The sequence below is a fragment of the Protobothrops mucrosquamatus genome, unplaced genomic scaffold (genome assembly GCF_001527695.2).
Source record: "Protobothrops mucrosquamatus isolate PMUCROS unplaced genomic scaffold, P.Mucros_1.0 scaffold226, whole genome shotgun sequence".
In the NCBI taxonomy this organism is placed as follows: domain Eukaryota; kingdom Metazoa; phylum Chordata; class Lepidosauria; order Squamata; family Viperidae; genus Protobothrops; species Protobothrops mucrosquamatus.
The window spans coordinates 591,885-612,997 of NW_015386577.1; the positions used below are offsets into that span (position 1 = coordinate 591,885).

Here is a 21,113-nt window from a genome sequence, read left to right on the forward strand (position 1 = left end):
CCATCCACCATGATCAGCTTTGGAGCTGCATGGTCACATGAACCATATCTTTTGGAGAAGTATATGTGGAAAGCATACTAAGTGAATGAAAGTATGAAATACTGAAAAAAATGGGTGTATATGACATAACTGAAGAAACAGAATAAGTGGAGTTACCCAAGTGTTCATCCCATGTTCACACATCCACTTCAGGCAACAGAAATTGTAGGGAGTATAATTATATTTGACTGTTCCTTCTTGGCAATTATAGTCCTTCCTTGCTTTTCTCTGACCTGTGAGAATTAATTTTCACACTACCAATAATAAAAATAAAACAAGATATGAGTAAATCTGACCACTGCAGAAACAAGGAGCAGATGGAAACAGGTCAGTCTGCTTAAAAGAGGGGGCCACTAGGCCACAAGTCCTTACAAAGAACAGAAGGAAAATGAAACGCAAGAGTGTGAGAAACACACCGAGCTTCCAAGCATTTGACAGTCATTAAGTGAAGCAGCAAGCAGTTTATTGAAAAATATGTTCTTGTAAGAGTGGGGTGGCTAGCAAGTAGGCACACCCAGGCATCAAATGGCTGTTTATTTATTCCCTTTTCCTGAAGCACAAGTCCCTCCCCTGTATATAGCATATACAGTACTCTGTAACAACAAGTTTTAGTTGCTTTGGTTCCCTCTTTGTTTAAACCTTGGAAGATAAAATTACTAGATCATGCTTTTTCGTTCCACGCCTTTCTGCAAGCTTTTGCTGTTAAGCTACGCCTCTGTGGAGCTATGAAAAGCTTCCTATCAACTTCCTTACTGTTTACTCTTTTCTCAGTATTGTCAGCCACATCAGCTTCTGAGTAAACATTCCTAAAGGTCAGCCAGGTGTAACTGATGCAAAGACACAACTTTATGCTTTCCGCAAGCTCTTGTGGTCTAACTACCTATCTGCCTGCATGGAATATAAATCCTTCCATTCTCCACCATCCAGTCAGAGCTGAAGAAGCTTCTTGGATGAAAAGCAAAACGTCTTCAAAGAAAAACAAGAAAGTCCCGTTGCCTCCTGAAAAAGCACCTTTGGGATTTCAGTGATCTTCCCAGTGATCTTTGTTAAAATATACTTATTTGATTGCAATATCTTCTATGATTATTAAATATTATTAAAATTCTTTTAATTCCTAAAATTAAAATTCTTAGAGTTAATTCCTAAAATTAAAATTCTTAGAGTTAATAAATGAATGGCAAAAGCAAGGCATATTCTTCTTTTTGTCCTCATGTCTTTTATCTGGCAGGCATACCCTTAAAATCAGATTTGGGTTCTTTTGTGGGCTTTTTTACTGTTTTCATAACAGCAGCCATTCAAACATTCATATATTATGATACCGATGAAGGAGAATACTTGTAGCCCAGGGTATGATCTTATAAATTGTCTGCTTCTTTCTTTCCCTTGTTGATTGACAGAATTGGCAGCCTGGATTTACTTTGATTCATTGCTTGATTTCAGCAATTGCCTTCAAATCTACGGTCACTATGGTGTGAAGATTGCACGGTTTGTATGGTGAAATATGGAAATGCATCAGTGTCAATTCAACATTATTAGTAACATATATTCTTTTAAAACAAAGAGTTGTTGGAAAAATATTGTGATTGAAAAAATAGGTTTTTTGATGCTGGGAAAAGCAGTTTCATACACATGTAGGCTTAAGTACTTTTTTCATTTTTCACTGTAATTTTTGTTGTGGATGCCAAGAAAGTTAACAGTAGGTCTGTCCTCTTTTGTCCTCTGGCTGGACCTTCCCTGGGTCAAAATTCAGCTTCTGAAACTACTTTGAGTTCTGAATTGTTTTATAATACAGTACAGGTAGTCCTCACTTATGCGGGGTTGAGCCCAAAGTTTCTGTTGCTCAGAGAGACAGTTGATAAATTGCCACAATTTAAGACCTTTCTTGTCCCAGATGTTAAGTGAATGATTGCAGTTGTTAAGTTAGTAACATGGTTGTTAAGTGAATCTGGCTTTCCCATTGAATTTGCTTGTCAGAAGTTTGAAAAAAGTGATCACAGGACTGCGGGACACAGCAACCGTCATAAATATGAACCAGTGGCTAGGCGTCCAAATTTTGATCACGTGACCCTGGAGATGCTGCAATGGTTGTTGGAAAAACAGTCATTCGTCACTTTTTTCAGAGTTGTTATAACACTGAATGGTCCCTAAACAAATGGGTTTAAGTCAAAGACTACCTGTATATTCCATTAGTCTCTTCTCTTTGTGCTGAGGGATCAGTGAGATGAAGCTTATTTCTAGCTAGGATGCCTGCTCTCTCCCATTCACTTCCTTCATCATTTTTCATGAGAATTAATTTCCTTTCTGCCCATATCGATTACAGTGATGACAAGGGACAAAGTCCCATGCAGCTTAAAATTCTGTGCAATAGGAGATTGTTTGATTAACATAAATCCTTTGAATGCTGTTCCCACGTCCCAGAATGATGACAGCTTTGCTTTCAGAACTGAGCAAACAGAAGAAATCTTCAGGGCTTGCAGAAAGATCATAAAGTTTTAGGAGCAACCCTTCCCCCACTCCAAAACAAAGAAAATAAGCCACGAATGAGAGCCATAGATGGCAGAGACTATATATTACTTACTTACTTATTTATTTGATTTTTATTCTGCCTTTCTTAATTTATAAGTAACCCAAAGTGGCAAACATAAATATTACTCCTTCCTATTCCCCCCCCCCCACACAACAACCTTGTGAGGTGGGTTGGGCTGAGAGAGATGACTGGCCCAAAGTCACCCAGATGACTTTCATGCCTAAAGCAGAACTAGAACCCATAGATCTCCTGGTTTTTAAAGCAGCATCTTAACCACTACACCAAACACTCTCCCTCTCTCGAAGTTCAGATGTAGCTATAGCTATATAGCATTGCCAGAAGCCCATAACAAGTTCACTTTTTTGGAGATTTTCCTTTGGCATAGAGAAGACACAGGAAATGTCCACCACCTCAGCTAGGTTTGCAAGTCAAGGAGAGGTTCAAAGCTGCTTCCCTAAAAGCCTAACATTTGATAGGTGCAAGATGCATTGATGTCTCTGTATTTTTCTTGGTAAAACGATTCTGAATCAGAAAAGGCAGAGAAAAAACCTTTAGCCTAGGAACCAAGACAGGGCATTGCCAGCTGAGGAATTCTGGGAGTTGAAGTCCACAAGTCATAACGTTGCCAAGGTTGGAGACCTCTGCCTTAGGGGGAAGTTCAATAGCAGCATGGCAATCACCATTTTGACTTTGTTGAGCGCACTTTGAGAATACCTATCTTCTTGATGCTTCACTGCTAGCTCCAAAGTAGGGATTTGAGCGTCTAGAAATTTATTGCCCAATCTTAGGTGAAAGCTAGATAGAAACAGGTCTTTCCACCACTGGCCATTTGTCAGCAGGAGCAGTTTTAAGTTAGAGGAAGTCAGATGTTGGTGTTCCCAACGTGTTCCTGGACAGTAGATCCCCAACCCCTGGAGAGTCAATAAGGCGATGCATTCAAGCGCAGGCTGGACAAGCAACAGATTGGGATGCTTTAATTCGGATTCCTGGAGGGAGTACAGAATCGGACGAGATGATTTAAGCCAGTGATGGCGAACCTTTTAGAGACAGAGTGCCCAAACCACAACCCAAAACCCACTTATTTATCGTAAAGTGCCAGGGCCGCATCAGCATTGTGGTGCCCTTGGGGGGGGCATGGGGGCGTGGCCCACTGGGTGGGCATGGCTGCAGTTGTCATGGCAGACTTGGTGGGCGTGGCTGGGGTGGACATGGCCACCTCGATGTTGCTCATGCGGGGGCGATACCTACGGGGGGCCAGGCAGGGTTGGGGAAGATCCAGGGGGTCTCTGGCGGGTGGGGCGGTGGGCAGGAGGCCCAGCATAGATGGGAGGAGGCACGCAATCCTAGCTGGGACTGGGGGGCCATGGCGCCGATGGGGATCTGGCTTTCCCTGCTCAGAGTGGCCTTTGGGTGTGGGCGTGCTCTACCACCTCTACTTGACTTTCTAGTTGGCCACTTTGCCTCCTTTGTGCTGGGTGGGGCTGCTGTTCTGGGCAGCGGCAGCGGCCTAATGGACCTGCGCGAGCTGATGGCAGCAGCGGTGCGCGTGCCCACAGAAAAGGCTCTGAGTGCCGCCTCTGGCACGCGTGCCATAGGTTCGCCACCACTGATTTAAGCCCTGCTTGGGTGACTGTGGCTTCCCAACCGTTCCTCTCGCCCTCAGGAAGGAGATGAGGAGGGGGGGGGGACTCCGAATGTCCTTCCTCCGCGGGCCCTTCCCTGCCGTGGCTTTTAGATCAGCTTGTGCTGGGATCTGGGGCTCTCCTCGGACCCCCCGTCAGCGCAGCCTTGAGGAACCGTTCAAGGACAGGATGCCGGGAGACGGGGCGACTGGGCGGCGGCGCACAGGTGCCAGAGGAGAGCAGGAAGGGGAGTCGTTGTCGTCGGAGAAGGAGGAGGCGGCTGTGGGAGGAGGAGATCCCGCCCCTGCATCGGGCTGGCTGGGTTTGGGCAAGGAGAAAGCGCGTGGACGAGACGGGGAAAGAAGAGGAGGCGAGCCCGCTCGGCGCTGGCAGCGGGGCGAGCGAAGGCAGGCAGGCAGGCAGGCAGGCAGAAAAGTGGGACCTGGGCAGATCGCCTGGCCGAGGAGCGAAGGGAGCGGGACGATACCTGCGGAAGGTGGCCGGAAAGCAGGCAGGGCTCGCAGCCCAATCCGAAGGGGCGAGAAGAGGCTTCGGAGGGAGGGAAGGAAGGAAGGAGGGAGGGAGGGAGGGAAGGAAGGAAGGAAGGAAGGAAGGGGGATTTGAGCGCGTGCGGGACAACTTCGATGTTGGGGTCCCGGAGCAGCGATCCGGCGCCGGCGAACTCTTGCAGGCGCCGTAGCAGGTGAGCCTCGCGGAGGAGCCGACCGGGGCGAACGCTGCCACGGCAACAGCCGCAGCAGCATGTTCGTTTCTTCCGGCTTCGACTGAGGCGGGATGAGGACCCTCGCGTTCCTTCTGGGCAAGGCGCTAAGGAGGAGGTTTCGCCTCCTGCTGGTCTTCGGGCTGCTGGCCGTGGGGCTCTGCGCAGCCTACCTGGAGCTGGTGGTGCTGGCCGACCGGAATCCACACCCCCTGAACCACAGTGAGTTACTACCTGGGATGGGGTGTGTGTGTGAACAACGGGGTCCTCCCCCTGCTGAACTAGGGTCTGGCGCCGGCTTGGTCCTTGCCAGGCACCAAGCCGGTCCTTGCCAGGCACCAAGCCGGTCCTTGCCAGGCACCAAGCCGGCTTAAACTTGGCTTAAAACTTAGTCCTCCTGGCATCACCTTCCAGTCCTGTCTGTATAAACGCCTCACCTTAAGAGCAGAGGGCGTCTTGGCATGTGCCCTGAACCACAGGAAGCCCTTCTCATTGCAGACACAGTCCTGGTGTGCAGAACTCCACAGGTTGGCCTTGGGAGGGCAAGGGTTGTGTTGTTGTCTGTGTTTGTAATTGTACAGGCCCCATCGGCACTTCGCCGCAGCCCAACTTATGCCATGGCAACATCCTTTTTTTTTCCCTGCGTGCGGTGTTCCCATGTGGTTGCCTTCGTCTACCTCCCAGCCCAGCAGCCAGGCAGCTTTAGCTCATCCTTTCTCTGTACTTCTAATAACGCTTCTCCATTTATTGCAAGGTACATGCTGTATTAGTCACCCCCTGTTCTTCATGCAGTGGGGAAGAGTGACAAGGATGGTTTGGCAGAACAGACAGTGTGGATTTGATGCCGGGATAACTTTGGCCCATTCAAGGATGGGTGGATAATACTTCAACCTAAACGATGGTGAAAAAGCCCACAGTAAGGCTTAATGGGCAAATGTAAATACATACAGTACTTAGGGTGCTTTTAGTGATGAAAATGCCTATTATTATATGATGTACTAAACACTTGCATTAGCATTTCATTTAAAATTAGGCAGAAATGTAAGGATTCTGGACAAGTACCTAAGATACAGGTAACCCTCGACCATTCGTTTAGTGACTATTCAAAGTTACAACGGCACTGAAAAAAATGACTTATGACCAGTTGCCACACTCATGACCGAGGCAGCATCCCTAGAGTCACATGATCAAAATCTTAGCAACCAGCAGGTATTTACGACCGTTGCAGCATCCTGAGGTCATGTGATCACCATCTGTAACCTTCCCAGCTGGCTTCTGACAAGCAAAATCAATGGGGGAAGCCAGGTTCGTTTACTGACAGCACAATTCTTGTAATAACTGCAGTGGTTTGCTTAACAAATGTGGCAAAAAAGATAATAAAAGTGGCCAAAGTGGCCACTTAACAACTGTCTTGCTTAGCAATGGAAATTTTGGACTCAATTGTAGTCGTAAGTCGGGGACTATGTATACTTGTTTCTTCTAAGATTCTGCATGTCCAGTTGATTCAAAAAGGGAAACAAAAATGTCGACAATGTTAAATTTGGCCAAATCATCTTAATATGTTTCTGGTGATAGTTTGTTATTTTTCCGTGAACTTTTCAAAAATCGCTTTGGTTCAAAAATCTGCCTTACCCATTGTCTTCCCTTCTCCTGCTTCTCTCAACCAAACAGAATAGTTTTTGCTTATTTGTCGTCTGTTCATATTTCATGCTCATAATAAGCAGGTTTCTTCTGCCTGTTGAACCTCATCTCAAGGGGGCAATCTTTATTTTTTCCTGGAGTGATTGATTGATTCATCTTATGGTTCATCTTATTCTTATCAGCCATTTCCATCTTTGTAAATCAATTATGTCTTTCTTCCTACTCTGTCTTTCTCAATTTCATACTTGCACAATGGAAAAATAATTGCTTTGCAGATTCTGATCTTTCTTGTCATAGAAATAACCTTATTCTTCCTACGTTTGTCACTGCCTTTCTCCTATGATTAAGAGACTGTTTGTATTTCTCCAGCCCCTGAAAACCATCAATTATTATGAATTCAGTAAACATACTGGTTGATATTACCTTTGTCTTCTTAATATTTAGCATTAACCCAAATTTTTCACATTCCATTTTAATCTTTCAACAGCTCTTCTAAGTTGTCTTTACTTGCAACCAGGAAAGTTTATCTTTAACTGTTAGGGTTCCAGTCATCAGTTTTGATTCCAATTGTCCCCTTTTCTAATCCTTCCATTCTTATAAGGTATTTGCTGTACAAGCTAAACAAATATAGGTTCAATATGCATCACTATGTCTCTCCATATTCTGAATTACTGTTTCTTTCAGTTCTTTTCATGCTTTATTTTAATTTTCATTTATTTATCAGTAAATATAATTAAAATTCCTAATATTTTCCTGCTTGTTAGCTTTCATTGTTTTTCTTTTTAAGGAAATTATTGCATCAACTCGGTCAAGTGTTGAAACTCAATGTACATGTTTAAGTGAAAAGTATGCTTTGTAACTTTACTGTCTATTTCTTTTTACTGCCAACTATATAACATTTTACTGCTGGCTTGTAATTTTACTTTTCACTTGACTCTGCTTGTCAGAGGCTAGCTGTGAAGGACATAGAGGGTGATCACATGACCATGGGATACTAAAACATTTGTAAACACCCACCGGTTGAGAAAAGTTCCATTCACAATCACGTGATGGTCGTAAGCGCAAGGACTAATCGTACAGTTATTTTTTTCAAAGATATCATAACTTTGAACAGTCACTAAACAGGGCAATCATTAAGTAAGGATTACCTGTATAATACATAAAGCTGAGAGATGGGTCACCTGTTTAATACGTTTGTATTTTCTTTAAGGTACATTAGGGTAAATGCAGCCCATTATATATAAATTGGCCAGTCACTGACAGTGGGGCGTAAGGGCAGGATTTTTTAAGTTTAGAAGTCAGCAAAGACTGAATCAGTTGCTTTGCTGGCTGGGGAATTCTAGGAGCTGAAATCCACACATCTTCAAATTGTCGAGGTTGAGAAACATTGAATTATACCAAGACATCAAGTCATTTATTTGGTTTGGGTTTAGTGTGTGAAATCCAGCCATGACAGTTTACACTTTATGACTTGATGGCCTGCGAGCTTGAGCAGTTGTGATTTATTCAGTAAATCATGATTAGTTCTAAAAGGTGGAGCCCAGATCATATGATGAGGTAAGAACTTAAGGGAGGATCTATAGCAGGAATGGGTAATTAATTTTTCCAAAAGATCACATGAGAAACTGGGACTATTGTGAAGGGATGCCGTTGCCTTAGCCCCTGCTGCCGACATCCCACCACTGCTCCCTGCTTCCCAAATAAGCCATTCCACGCACCAACGCTGCCCCCCACTCTCCAGAGCGGCACCCTGCCCCTTCTGCCATTGCTCCGCCCCTTGCCACTGATGATACCCCACCATCTAACAACAATACATACCACCATGGGCTAGACAGGGACAGCCCCATGGGCTGCACGTGGCCCACAGCCTGTAAAATGCCAAGGTTTGATGTACAGTATTCAGTATTTCCTTCCAACATGAATAGGTAATAATAATAATAGAGTTGGAAGGGATCTTGGAGGTCTTCTAATCTAGACCAATCCCCTGCTCAGGCAGGAAACCCTATATCATTTCAGATAAATGATTGTCCAGTCTCTTCTTAAAAACCTCCAGTGTTGGAGCATTCACAGCTTCTGGAGGCAGGTTGTTCTACTGATTAATTGTTCTAACTATCACAAAATTTCTCCTTAGTTCTAGGTTGCTTCTCTCTTTGGTTAGTTTCCATGCATTGCTTCTTGTCCTGCCTTCAGGTGCTTTGGAGAATAGCTTGACTCCCTCTTCTTTGTGGCAACTCCTGTTAATAGGTAATAGGAATTGTTATCTGGAGAACTGTAATCACTCAAAATACAATATTTTTCCATGTCAATGGGTGTGAGATAGGAATTGTAGTGTAATATGTTTGAAAGGCCTTTTATTGGGAAATGTTCTGCTAAACCATGGTTTGATTACAAGCAAGTTTTAATTGTAGCTTTGTCATCTCAGTCAGCATAATGAAAGATGAAAGCCTACCTGTAAATAGTTGGATCATTTTATCTAGTCATCTGCATGACTGGATAATAGCCCTTGCTAGTGACTATAAATATACAGCCAGGTAATTTTTTAAAAATAGCATTCAGGGGATATCCCAAAGTACAGGGGATTAAAAATGGATTATTTGCTCTCTCTGCTTAGGGAAAAGGACAGGCCATTCTTTGACCATTTGGCATCCTGGTCAATTCCCGGGTGTCAATTCCCTGATTTAGAGTGAGGTTGACTACATAAGAAGCAAGTACACAAATATATCCTCAGGTGATTTTTTTTAAAAAAGAAAAGAATTTTCTCATAACGTTCAAGTTAAATATAGTAATTGTAAATAAATGTTTCCTAAGTACATGAAACAAGACCTTTTTAATATGCTGATTTGATAAAATGATACAAGCTTGTGGTACATAAATATTTAACCAATATATTGCATAACTCTTTGTAACATGAACTATATACATACTTCATACTTCGTCAGAGTACATGTGCCTTTTGCCACTATTAAAATTAATAAAGAAAGTTCACATAAATTGAATCTTGAAATAGGAAGGTAATATTAATTCCTTCATGGAAAGGGGAGATACCAAAGTGCAAATACCCTCTAATTCAGAAAACATTTCTATAGACCAGTGGTGGCGAACCTATGGCACGGGTGCCAGAGGCGGCACTCAGAGCCCTCTCTGTGGGCACACACGCCATCGCCCCAGTCCTAGGCCTTCAGCTGGGTTTTATAAAACCTTTTCGCTTTAGGCTTCCGCCGCCGTGTGCAAAAAAAAAAAGGTTCAATCAATCAATCAATTTCAACTTCTCAGGGGAAAAAAAAAGATCTTGCAAAGTTGGAATTGATTGATTGAACTTTTTAGTCCCACCCAGTCTGCTGTTACCACTGCAGCCACGCCCACCCAATAGGCCACGCCCACCCGGCACCCGACGATGCATAAGTGGATTTTGGGTTGCAGTTTGGGCACTCGGTCTCTAAAAGGTTCGCCATCACTGCTATAGACACTGTTCATTAAAAATTTCTTCTGTATATATGGATACTGGGTCTATTATCTCACATCAAAGTTTTGGCAATGAAATATAACAGCATGAGAAAAATCAAAGAGATATTTCTTGTAATGTAATAATATAATACTTTCCCAATATAAAACTGAAAATGAACAGTATAGTAATTTATTGTAACTATTGTAATGCATCTCTTACAGTACTTCTGCATTTGTGCTATGAATGTAATACATTTGTCATCTATGAAAGACAATAAAATAGGACTACTTTTTCAGATGGAATAGAATAGAATAGAATCTTGAAGGGACATTGGAGGTCTTTTAGTCCAGCCCCCCGCTCAAGCAGGAGAACTTATACCATCTCAGACAAGTGACTTTCTAGCCTCTTCTTAAAATCTCCAGTGATGGAGTGCCCACAATTTCTGGTGGCAAACTGTTCCACTGGTTAATTGTCTTCACTGTCAGGAAGTTTCTCCTTAATTCCAGGTTGCTTCCCTCTTTGATCAGTTTCCAACCATTGTTTCTTGTAAGATTACATAAGGTGAATAGGGCAGTATGGATGTAAGAAAATCTACACAATCAAGATAGATTCAAATATAATTTAGTTAAGACTTCATAAATAGTACTCTACTATTATGGATAGTAAACAGTACAGTACTACCTGTACTATTTACTAATTACTCTCTAGCACACAGTCCACTAGTGAGAAGTTCCCTGAAGATGGGCTCTAGCATGAGTCCTAAAGCTTGGAAGGCTAAACCTCTGGTCCCGGTGTCCGATCCTGCAGTACAGGTAGTCCTTGATTTAAGACCAAAATTTCCTTTGCTAAGCAAGGCGGATGGTGAGTTGTGCTCCATTTTATGACCTTTTTACCACAGTTGTTAAGCAAATCATTGCGGTAGTTAAATAAATCATGTGGTCATTTAGCAAACCTGATTTCCCCCATTGACTTTGCTTGTTGGAAGCTGGTTGGGAAAGTTACAAATCGTGATAACATGAACCCTGGACAGTTGCCAAGTGCCTGAATTTTGATTATGTGACTATAGGAATCTTGGAACAGTCATAAGTCACTTTTTTCAGCTTTGAACGGTCCCTAAACAAAACAGTCATAAGTCACTTTTTTCAGTTTTGAACAGTCCCTAAACAAATGGTTGCAAATTGAGGATTACCTGTAATACGATTTAATCAAAATAAGCAGATAAATATGCAGATAAAGTCTGTGCAACTTAGAAGTCCTTGTTTGCTTGGTGTGGCTGTCCCTCTTCTGTCTATGTTGTGTGTATATATAAATAATTTCAGGCTCTTAGAAGACATGGGTTCTCTTTCTTTCACATAGCAATTTAAAAGACAGCTGCCAAAAGCTGGAGGAAAATATACCTCTGTTTAGTTTAAGGATTTGCTAGTGGCTTGTAAAGGTAGTCTTTGAGACTGCAAGCACTATCATGCTGCCAGTAAAACATTTATTTTGAGGTGTAGCAATGTAAAGCATTTTTTTATTTTGCTATTTTAGCTCAGTAAAATTTCCACCTTTTGTAGGTAGAAGCCGTCTCTAGTTTTTAATTTTTAATTTCTGTAGAGGAGATGGTCCCAAATGAAGGCCATAGACTCTTGGGGATAGAATGGTTCCAAGATTTTATTTATTCTCTGCTTTTATTATTTTGCTTAATCTGTCTTCACAGTCTCCCAGGTGAAAAATCTAAATACAAGCAGGAATTATAGCACTGCTGTTGCTGATGCAATAGCCTGCCTCTGCATTTGTTGTTCTAAAACCCCAAGGTATATTTTTTTTCTCTCAATAATTTCCCAGGCCTGGAAAGAAGCCTTTATAAGATCAGTATTTCCATGTCTGTTGGTAACAGAACATTCTCTGTTAAACTCTTGATGTGTGCGGAAGTTTCACTGGCTAGGAGGATACCCAGTTGAGACAAGCTGTTATATAATCTCTGCTGGAAAACAGTAGGCTGCTTCAGTCTAGGGGCAAGAAAACATCAAAATTTCTAGATGACACTGAAGTACAATACTTAAGAGCTTTTAACCTTTACTATTAGACAAAGGATGCTCAGAGCTTCATTTCAACAACACCTGAAGGGCCACCTCACACTTAAGCTTTGTCTAGGCATTCTAACACTACTAAAATGCACTGTATGCTTGTTTTGGCTTGGTATAATGTGACAGCCTAAATGTTTTAAAGCATGTTTTCTTTATACGTGATCCATATTATAGTCTCAGCAGGAGACAACACCTGGTTCAACTTGTTTATGCTTGGAAGCTAAGAAAGGTCAGACTGGGTTCATGCTTGGCATGGATTCCTCTGGAGAATACTGTAGGACAGATTGGGAAGTGAAACAATTAAATCCCAAGGACATCCCAGTGGCACATAATTTCTGTAATCCTACCAATATAACTGCATGGTTGTATTAATGAATTCATCTGGAATCAAGCTTAGATCCTAGGAGACTTTATTTACTGATGCTGAAGCAAAGATACAAACATTGCCACAAATGATGTAAACAATAATATTTTTCTCATATTAAAAGCCATAAAACAACTAAAAAGAACTAGAACATTAAAATCAAACGGACACAGAAACACAAATTAAAGTGCCAACAGTTTACTACATAGGCTCTGGACTAATTGTAATGAATCAGAGGGGAAGGAACAGTCTCACAGTTTGGGACACCTGTATCAAAAAGTTCCCCCTCAGATTGTTACATAGTGAACCCCGGAGACAGATACAACATTGTCATGATGGGACCCTTCCCAGATCTTAGTGCTCAGGCAGATATGCAGGAAAAAATTAGTCTGTCAGATATCTAATCCTAATCCCAGCATAAACTTCTGAAATTTTAAGGGGTGGAGAAAACATATTGGCAGCCAATGCAATTCCATGAAATAGACCTTATTTATTCCATAGTTAGGTTATTTCTTTTAATAGTTTAATGAAGTAATTATGCATTGACTTTGACTTCTATGGCAGTCTCAAGGGCAGCGTCACGTATATCACAGCACAATAATCAGTTTTGTGATTAGCACTACAAAGAACAATGTGCCTGGACTACCTTTATCCAGGAACAGCTAGAACTAGAAAAACACATTTTTTGCCAGAAAAAACACTTGTGCTTCCATTCAGGGTGCTGGATTTAGAAGAGTCCCCAGCGTCTACCCATCTGTTCTTTCAGAAGGAATACAATCCCATCTGAAGTAGGTAATCTCCCTGGAATAAGGTAGCTGCCTATAATACATGCTTCTGTTTTGGTGTGATTATGCTGCATCTTCCTGGCCAAAATATCCAGAGATATTTCTAAAGTCCAATAGCCTTCTTAAGAATTAACAAGATTTTACTTTTGCTATTAAGGTTGCCCATCAAGAGGAAACCAAAGCTAATTCAATCCTCTTACCAGACTGAAATAGGCCAGTCATGCATATCTTTTAAGAGTATCTGAGCATCTGTACAAGTCCTCTCACAAGCAGTCTTTCTAAGGCAGACATGTCACGTGACGTTGCGTGACGTATCGGAACTTTTTCCCCATTGCTGGCAATGGGCTGGGCACGGTTTCCTCGTAACACATCCGGCCCATGGGCCGGCAGTTTGACAACAGGGTAACAGGCTGCAAATATTCTGATTTAACCATATTTTCCTCAGTTGGAAGTGCATCAGTCCATTCAGTGTGATTTCATCCTGACTTAAGGGTGAATATAGCTTCATGTTTATAGTTGTTTGTTTGTTATCTATTTTAGTATAGTTGTTTGTTTGTTATCTATATTAATATCACTTCTGTTTTGAAAAAAAATCCCGAATTAACATCAATTCAATAAAATGAATAAAAATCATTAAATGTCAGGTACAAACAACCAGATCCACATGTGTTGAGTTCAAACTAGCTACTTTATTGTTATTGTTCTAGGCCTATTTCACAGGAATCTTCCCAGACTGGCAGTTTTCACCTGGGAAAGACTAGATAAGGATCAAAGCCATTTGGGGGTGGGGTGGGTGTCCAGGCTACATAAGGAGTCCTCCCTTCCAAACTGGGACAGTTGCTCTTCAACATTAAAAGAGTAACGCCAGATAAAAGAATTGATTGAGAAGCTAATTTTAAACGGGAATTAAAAATATCTAACTCAGAAACATTGTGGCCTGATGTATTGCCGATAGGAAATAAATTCACAGGACCTTGGCACTCTTGTTTGAAACCATGGTCTGTTGCTAGCAAATGCTGATTAGTTAGTGTCGCTATTAACTGAGTATGTCCTGAAAGAGTAGTAAAAGTAAACTTATACAGAGAGGAAGAAGACTGTATAATATTTCAACAAAATGCCTTTGATGGAATTCTGCTGGTGATTTTCTAAGTGCCATTCATGTGCAATCCATTTTCTTCAAAAATGCTGAAACTGAGGCAACTCTGTTTCCTTAAACAGAGAAAGGTAGGGTGGTATGTGTATATGTGTCATCTGGGAACAGCTTCTCACAAAAAGGAAAAAAATGTACCTCTGCCAGGGAGAATATTCCCATTTTAGTACATTAATACAAGGGGCTTGATCTGTCCCACAAGCTATGATAATTGAAACTGTTCTTGTCACCTGTAAAAATCAGAGTTCATAAATGTTGTATCTATTTGCTGTTCTCTTATTTTATAAACTCTATGTCAGGAGCTGAAAAATCTCAAAGAACTCCAGTAAGTTCATGGGACACCATGATTTAGGGCTTTTCCCCCACATAGTTATAATGTAGAGCAGGGATGGAGAACTATCGCCCCTTTATGTTCTGTGGACTTCAATTCCCAGAATTCCTGAACCGGGTCATAAAGGGGCCATAATTCCCCACCCTTGATGTAGAGGAACAGTAGTTTTTATATCTCTCCTCACGCCCACAACTCTCAGCAACAAGTTATATTGTTAGCAGAGTGGCAGGGAAAAAAAGCACTCAGGCCAAACTTGTTCTGAAATTTCCATGTCTTGTTTCTCTGCATTTTTCAAAAAAGGAACATTCAAGTCCTTTCCCATGCATTCTGGATACCCAGTCTGTGTAACAGCCATCTGAGTAATTTGTTCAAATTACCACATTTTTTTAAATAAGCACCACAGTAATAAAGTCACCCTCCCACCCTATCACCCTGAGTGGACTGTTTGCAAATTGTTATGGGGATGGGAGAGTGGGGTGGTAAATAGAGAAACAAAAAGAGGTTATTTTTCTAAATAACCAGATTTTTTTTTTTTAGCCTGTGAGCAGAGTTTAATCACTGAAATGATTCAAACACGTATTTTAGACGCGTTTCATCCCCGGACAATGTACAACATATGTACCAATCCAAAGAAAAATTGAACTAGTGGTTTCAGCCTCTGGAGAGATGGAAGCTTTCTCATTCCATCAAGGCTGCATGAAACAATTTATAATTTCTGTTCAAGGTTTGTCTTCATCAAGTGGAAAGTGCAAATGGAATACATTGTTTTTGAAAGGCCATCAGTCCTTTTTCTGAAGGTCTCCTTCCCTGACCTGTCTTGGGCACAAAGTGAATTGGGTGACGTTGAGCCAGTCACTTTCTCTCAGCCCTAGGAAGGAGCCAATGGCAAACTACTTCTGAAAAACTTTGCCAAGAAAACTGCAGAGATCTGTCCAGGCAGTCTCTGTGAACTGAACATAATTGAATAAAAGAAGAAAAAGAAAACTTCCTGGATAGAGGGAGGAATAATAGAATAACAGAATATCAGAGTTGGAAGAGACCTTGGAGGTCTTCTAGCCCAGGGGTAGGCAACCTTGGCTCTTTTATGACTCGTGGACTTCAACTCCCAGAATTCCTGAGCCAGCCATGCTGAGGGGAAAGGGAGAGGTTTCCAAGCTGAGCCATGCTGGCTCAGGAATTCTGGGAGTTGAAGTCCACGAGTCAAAAGAGAGCCAAGGTTGCCTACCCCTGTTCTAGCCCAACACAATGTTCAGACAGGAAATCCTACACCATTTCAGATAAATGGTTGTCCAATCTCTTCTTAAAAACCTCCAGTGTTGGAGCACCCACAGGTTCTGGAGGCAGGTTGTTCCACTGATTAATTGTTCCCACTCTCAGGAATTTTTTTTCTTAGTTCTAGGTTGCTTCTCTCCTAGATTAGTTTCCATCCATTGCTTCTTGTCCTGCTTTCAGGTGCGTGACAACTGTGGATGAAAAGTTTCTCTCTCCTCTCTTTTTACACCTGAGCTTTAAAATCTGAACTCTTGTGCAAGCAGTTTGATGGAGAATAAAGATCGCCATCAGATTTTCTTTCTGAATTTATGTGCTGCATGGGATCTGAATGGAAGTGAAGAAGAAAAAGAGATGAAAAGATGGAGGAGAGCAAGAAAGAAGGGGAGATAGAAATATTAAAGGAGAAATGAAATAGGCAGAAAAAAGTGGGGAAAGAAAAAGAAGACGAAGAGGACGTGAAAGAAGTTCAATATAATGTCATCCAGAAGTGAAATCTCCCTCATAGTAGTGAGCACAGAATTTATCTCAAAATGCATCTAGTCTTTTACTCAAAATAAGAGGGTTTATACAAAAGAACAAAACCAGTAGCATATGACCAATATTTATACAACTGTGGTGCATATACTATATACTGTTTGTTAAATTCAGAGGCTAAGGGGAAAATATTTTGTTAGATTAGAAAAACTTTTTAAAAAAAAGTGCGGGAGGGGGAACAGTGAAAGACATCCGAGTTGGAAAATAATCTGCTGAGAATAGTTCTTTGTTTTACCAAAATTCTTTAAAGGATGGATGTTCAGGCTTGGAAGAAGTTGATACAAGATGCCTGGCCTGCAAGCAAGGCTCTCTTATCTGCTGAGCTTCTCCTGACCTTTCTGTTCTGTTTCATAATGTTTGATTTTCCCATGCATTCTGGATCGATTCTGAATTGATCTGCCTTTGATGACCTTTAAGAAGCACTTTGCATTTCTAGATCTTTGGGACTACATTTTCTTTCGTTCTGGGGGATTTGTAACTGCTACATGAGTTAGCCTGAATAAATAAACCCAGAGAGTTATTTAAGTTCATTTGAGAAGGTTGAGCATTATCTATTATCTTTAGATGCATACATTACATCATTCTTATTTTATCTGAGGAGATTACTGTTATTTATACAGCTTGCATTCTGAATCTGAAATTACAACACAAGCTGATTTATATAGTGGTGCTGGTACTTTTCTGAATACTAACATGCATGGATTGTGCTAAGATGTATTGTTCTGGCTGCCAAGTTTGCATTTTCCTCTTTTTATCAGTAAAAAAATCACATTTTTGACCCTTCCACTGTGTACTTAGTCCTGTTCCCCACAAGGTCCTTCTCAGACCTTCCTCTAGGACATGGGTAGGCAACCTTGGCTCTTTTAGAACTCGTGGACTTCAACTCCCACAATTCCTGGCTCAGGAATTCTGGGAGTTGAAGTCCACGAGTCCTAAAAGAGCCAAGGTTGCCTACTCCTGCTCTAGGATAAAAGGTCCTCAACCCCTGAATTAGACTGAGCTCAAGAAGTTGCAAGCTATTTACTTCCACAGACATCTGTAATATGATGTCGCCTTGGTGGTGGCATTATTGCCCAAACCATATAAATGGCATAATTTGCATGGGTTGCATCAATTGCATCATTTATGCAATGCATTTTGTCACTGATAGCATCAATTGGATTTGTACAATATGCTGAACCATAAACCATCATTTCCAAACACCATTGTTTTGGCTCATGTAGTGCATTAAGCCAAAACCAACAAGCCAGGTTGTGTTTTTTAGGTGTTGGTTAATTAACCAGTTTTGTTTTCAAAAACCTTTATAATGTTCAAACCATCCCTCCCTCCCTGTGGGGAGAATGGCTCTTACCTTATTCCTTGATAAACTCTTTGTAACATTGAACAAATTGAGCCTGGCAATACTCCTGTTTATACAAAAGGGTGGGAAAAAGACAGATGTCATAAAAATGCAGAAGGAATTTTGGGGGAGGAGAGTGCTCAGTCCCCACCCAAATTCACATGCCCAGGCAGTTTTTGAGGAACACCTGATAATACTTTCAATCTCAGGGTAAAAGCAGTGGCATAAACAAAGCCAACTCATATTTCATTTTTTCCTGCCCAAACTTGCATGTACAAATAAGCATTACTCTGATGAAAGTAATGTTAAATCTGCAGTCAGCTTCCTTACCTTCTGAGCAGCATGCAGGCATTCAGCCCATGTTCTCCAGGCCTGACTCACGGATTTACAACTTTTTCAAAAGATTACAAGGTGAAGGGAGTGCCTTGAGAACAGGGCTGAAAGAAGAAGATCTTGCAACTGTTTGCTCACGACTACCAAATGAATGGAACTCTAATCACTTGGAGATCCCCAAAGTTCACTGTGAATCCAACTTAAAACCCTTCATTTATGGAAGGGAAAACATTTGCTTTGATCTTGGCTGAACTGGGTTGGCAGAGCCCATGCACTGTAGTAGGACATAGTAGTTTGGTTTTAAGCAAATTGTCTGAGTTTATGTTGTCTTATTATAAATTAGAATAAGTTTGTGACTTCAATCATTTAGGACTTGAATTGTTTAAATGGTTATTTTTAACTTTGTCTATTGCCCCGAGTCATTGCCCTAAAATGGGTGGTCATAAATTGTAAAATAAATAAAATTGAAAGAGGAACAAAGAGGGAGAGAGAGAGAGAGAGTGCTGAATCTTTTGAAATCTTAGTTATGTTGTGTTCTACACAATAATAACCAAAACTTAAGGGGATTTGAGGGGGTATTGACACAGTGTGGAAACCCATGGCTTATGGCTAAATAAACTCAACCAGTTATGACTTATTCAAACAGTAGGTTATTGCTGTGTATGAATCTAGTTGTGTGATTGCAGTTACTTATAGAAAAGCAGCATTCCCACCAAGTAACATTTTCAAATAACTCTAACATTTTCAAAGTGGGATGCATTTATTTATTTAGATAGATAGTGCTCGTGGATTATCACCTCTGTGAAATGTCACAAATAGTTCTTATTCCAGATTTTCAGTCACATGGAAGCTCTTAGGAGGTTTTCAAATTGATCAGTCCCAGAAAAGTTGTAGATATTTTGACCTTACATGTTTTTGAACCTGTAGTAGAAAAAACTAAATTGACCTTCACGTTTTAATTTTAGTACAGAATTGCACTTGGGTAAGTAAGTACTTAGGAAAAGAGACTAAAACTCCTTTGTTACATTACTAATGGGTAAGCAGATGGGTGGGTGGCTATAGTGCTCCGGATTACACAGGCTCCAGACGCATTTAAATAAGAGGGAAAAGATAAGATGTTGGGAATTTGTCATTCTTCTCCATTTCCATGATAACTAGAGTTGACCCGCCAGCTTGCCCTAAGGCTCTATGATAGCATTAGTGAATGCCAGATTGGTTGATAATAAGCAATCAATTATCCATGATTTGGTTTTGAAAAAAGAGCAGACTTATTTTGCCTTACTAAGGTTTGGAGGCTGAGCTGTAAAGAACTGATCTTATCTAGATGTGCCTAGATTTTAGATATAGCACCAACATAGGCTTGGCTAAGGGGCGGAATAGGGTGGAGGAGAGGAGGCAACATTTTCTGCTCAGTTCAATTGTTGAAATTCCACGAGAGTACAAAATCTTGCAAGCTACTTGCAAAGTTATTGGGGGCAGTTGGTGTGTGTGAAAATGTTAAGCCCATGATTTAGGAGGGAGAATCTCTGTATTCTAAAGCGATTCAGTTTTCTTCACCAGGAGAAGTTCTGGAACAAGAATTCAAATATTAGTGTCTAAATTATGCTGATGAAGACCGATTGGGGTGGCAGTAGGCTTGCCATGGTGCAGTGTTTTCTAACATCCAAATGTATAGATATCAACTCCTGGAAATCCCAGTGTTGCCCGTGATGGGTGGAAAATTCTGGAATTAAAGTCAATACATTTGAAATTGTCATACCAGGGGATGACTGCTATTGTATCAAAAGTTATCTACCTGGCCTGTTAGCAAAGGTTTTGCTCTGACATGATGTTCAGAAGCCCAAGTTGATTCTCTAGGGAAGTTAACATTTGTGCTAAGATTCAGACCATCCCATTTTTGGTAAAAAACCTTAAATTTTGGGGAGACAAGTGATAAATATTCTGAGTCAAGAAGCTTAATCCACTTCATCTTGGAGTTCTGTTGACTGGAGTAGGCCCTACTGCAGACCAGTAGGGTATCTAAATGCAAAAAAAAAAGGGGACACTTCAATTATTATATTTTATATATGTATTTCAGAAGCCAAAGCCTCAGGCTTATCATTTAATAAATAGGCCTCCAATAGCACTACAAAACTCAGAGACACATGTCAACGGACTGCTTGTGGAATGTACTTTCAAACAACCAAGGCAAGGTTTATTTAATCATGATTTATTTAATAAATCAAATTGTCTGGGTTCACCCTTTGTACTGAAATCATCATTTATAAACTAAAATGTTTGGATTTGCACAATTAACTGAGTCAAAACTCAGACAAACCACATTATGAGCTAACATGTTCTGGAGTAAATGCTGATTAGTTATGTAAAGACTGGGTTCACACATTGTCCTAAAATTATGATTTGCTTAATGATATTGTATTGAATAACCTACAATTGGTTAGATTTCCACAACATATTAAACAAGAGGTTCCCAAACTTTCTAGGTTGATGGTCCCCTAAATGTCTCAGTAATTGTTTCACAGCCCCCTACACTAGTAAATTGCATGGCGTCCAACAGATGTCAAACATTTCTTATGTTTTCCTTAACATTTTAAAATATCCTGTAGTGCCCCTGTGACTAGCCCTGGAGCCCTGCAGTGCACAGTTTGGGAACTGTGACACTAAATCATAAAACGTATATTACAAACCTCTGCAGCTGGATTGACATAGACATTAAGTCACATCCAAACTCACCAACTATCCGAATGGTACAGCTTTACATGATGTGTGAATGCAGCCAGTCTGTGGGATGGTTTAGAGCTGCTTCAGCAGAGAGAATGCAAGCTTGTTTTCTTCTTATGTAGTTGTGGCAGCAAGTTTATATTTAGCTGGCAGTATGTGGCCTTGTGGGCAACATAAAGAAAAAAATCCCTGCTGATAATTACCTCATCCTGCCCAGTTT

The 21,113-nt window shown here is 41.0% G+C and overlaps 1 protein-coding gene across 1 annotated transcript in view; it reads left to right on the forward strand.

Annotated features, from left to right (window-relative positions):
• The first annotated feature begins 4,944 nt into the window (after positions 1–4,944).
• Positions 4,945–21,113, forward strand: part of B4GALNT3 (beta-1,4-N-acetyl-galactosaminyltransferase 3) — an 84,217-nt gene continuing 68,048 nt past the window's right edge. Inside the window, exon 1 of the mRNA XM_029283778.1 lies at positions 4,945–5,131. Coding sequence (XP_029139611.1) covers positions 4,984–5,131 — 148 coding nt within the window. The 5' untranslated portion in view covers positions 4,945–4,983. The remainder of the gene's footprint in view (positions 5,132–21,113) is intronic.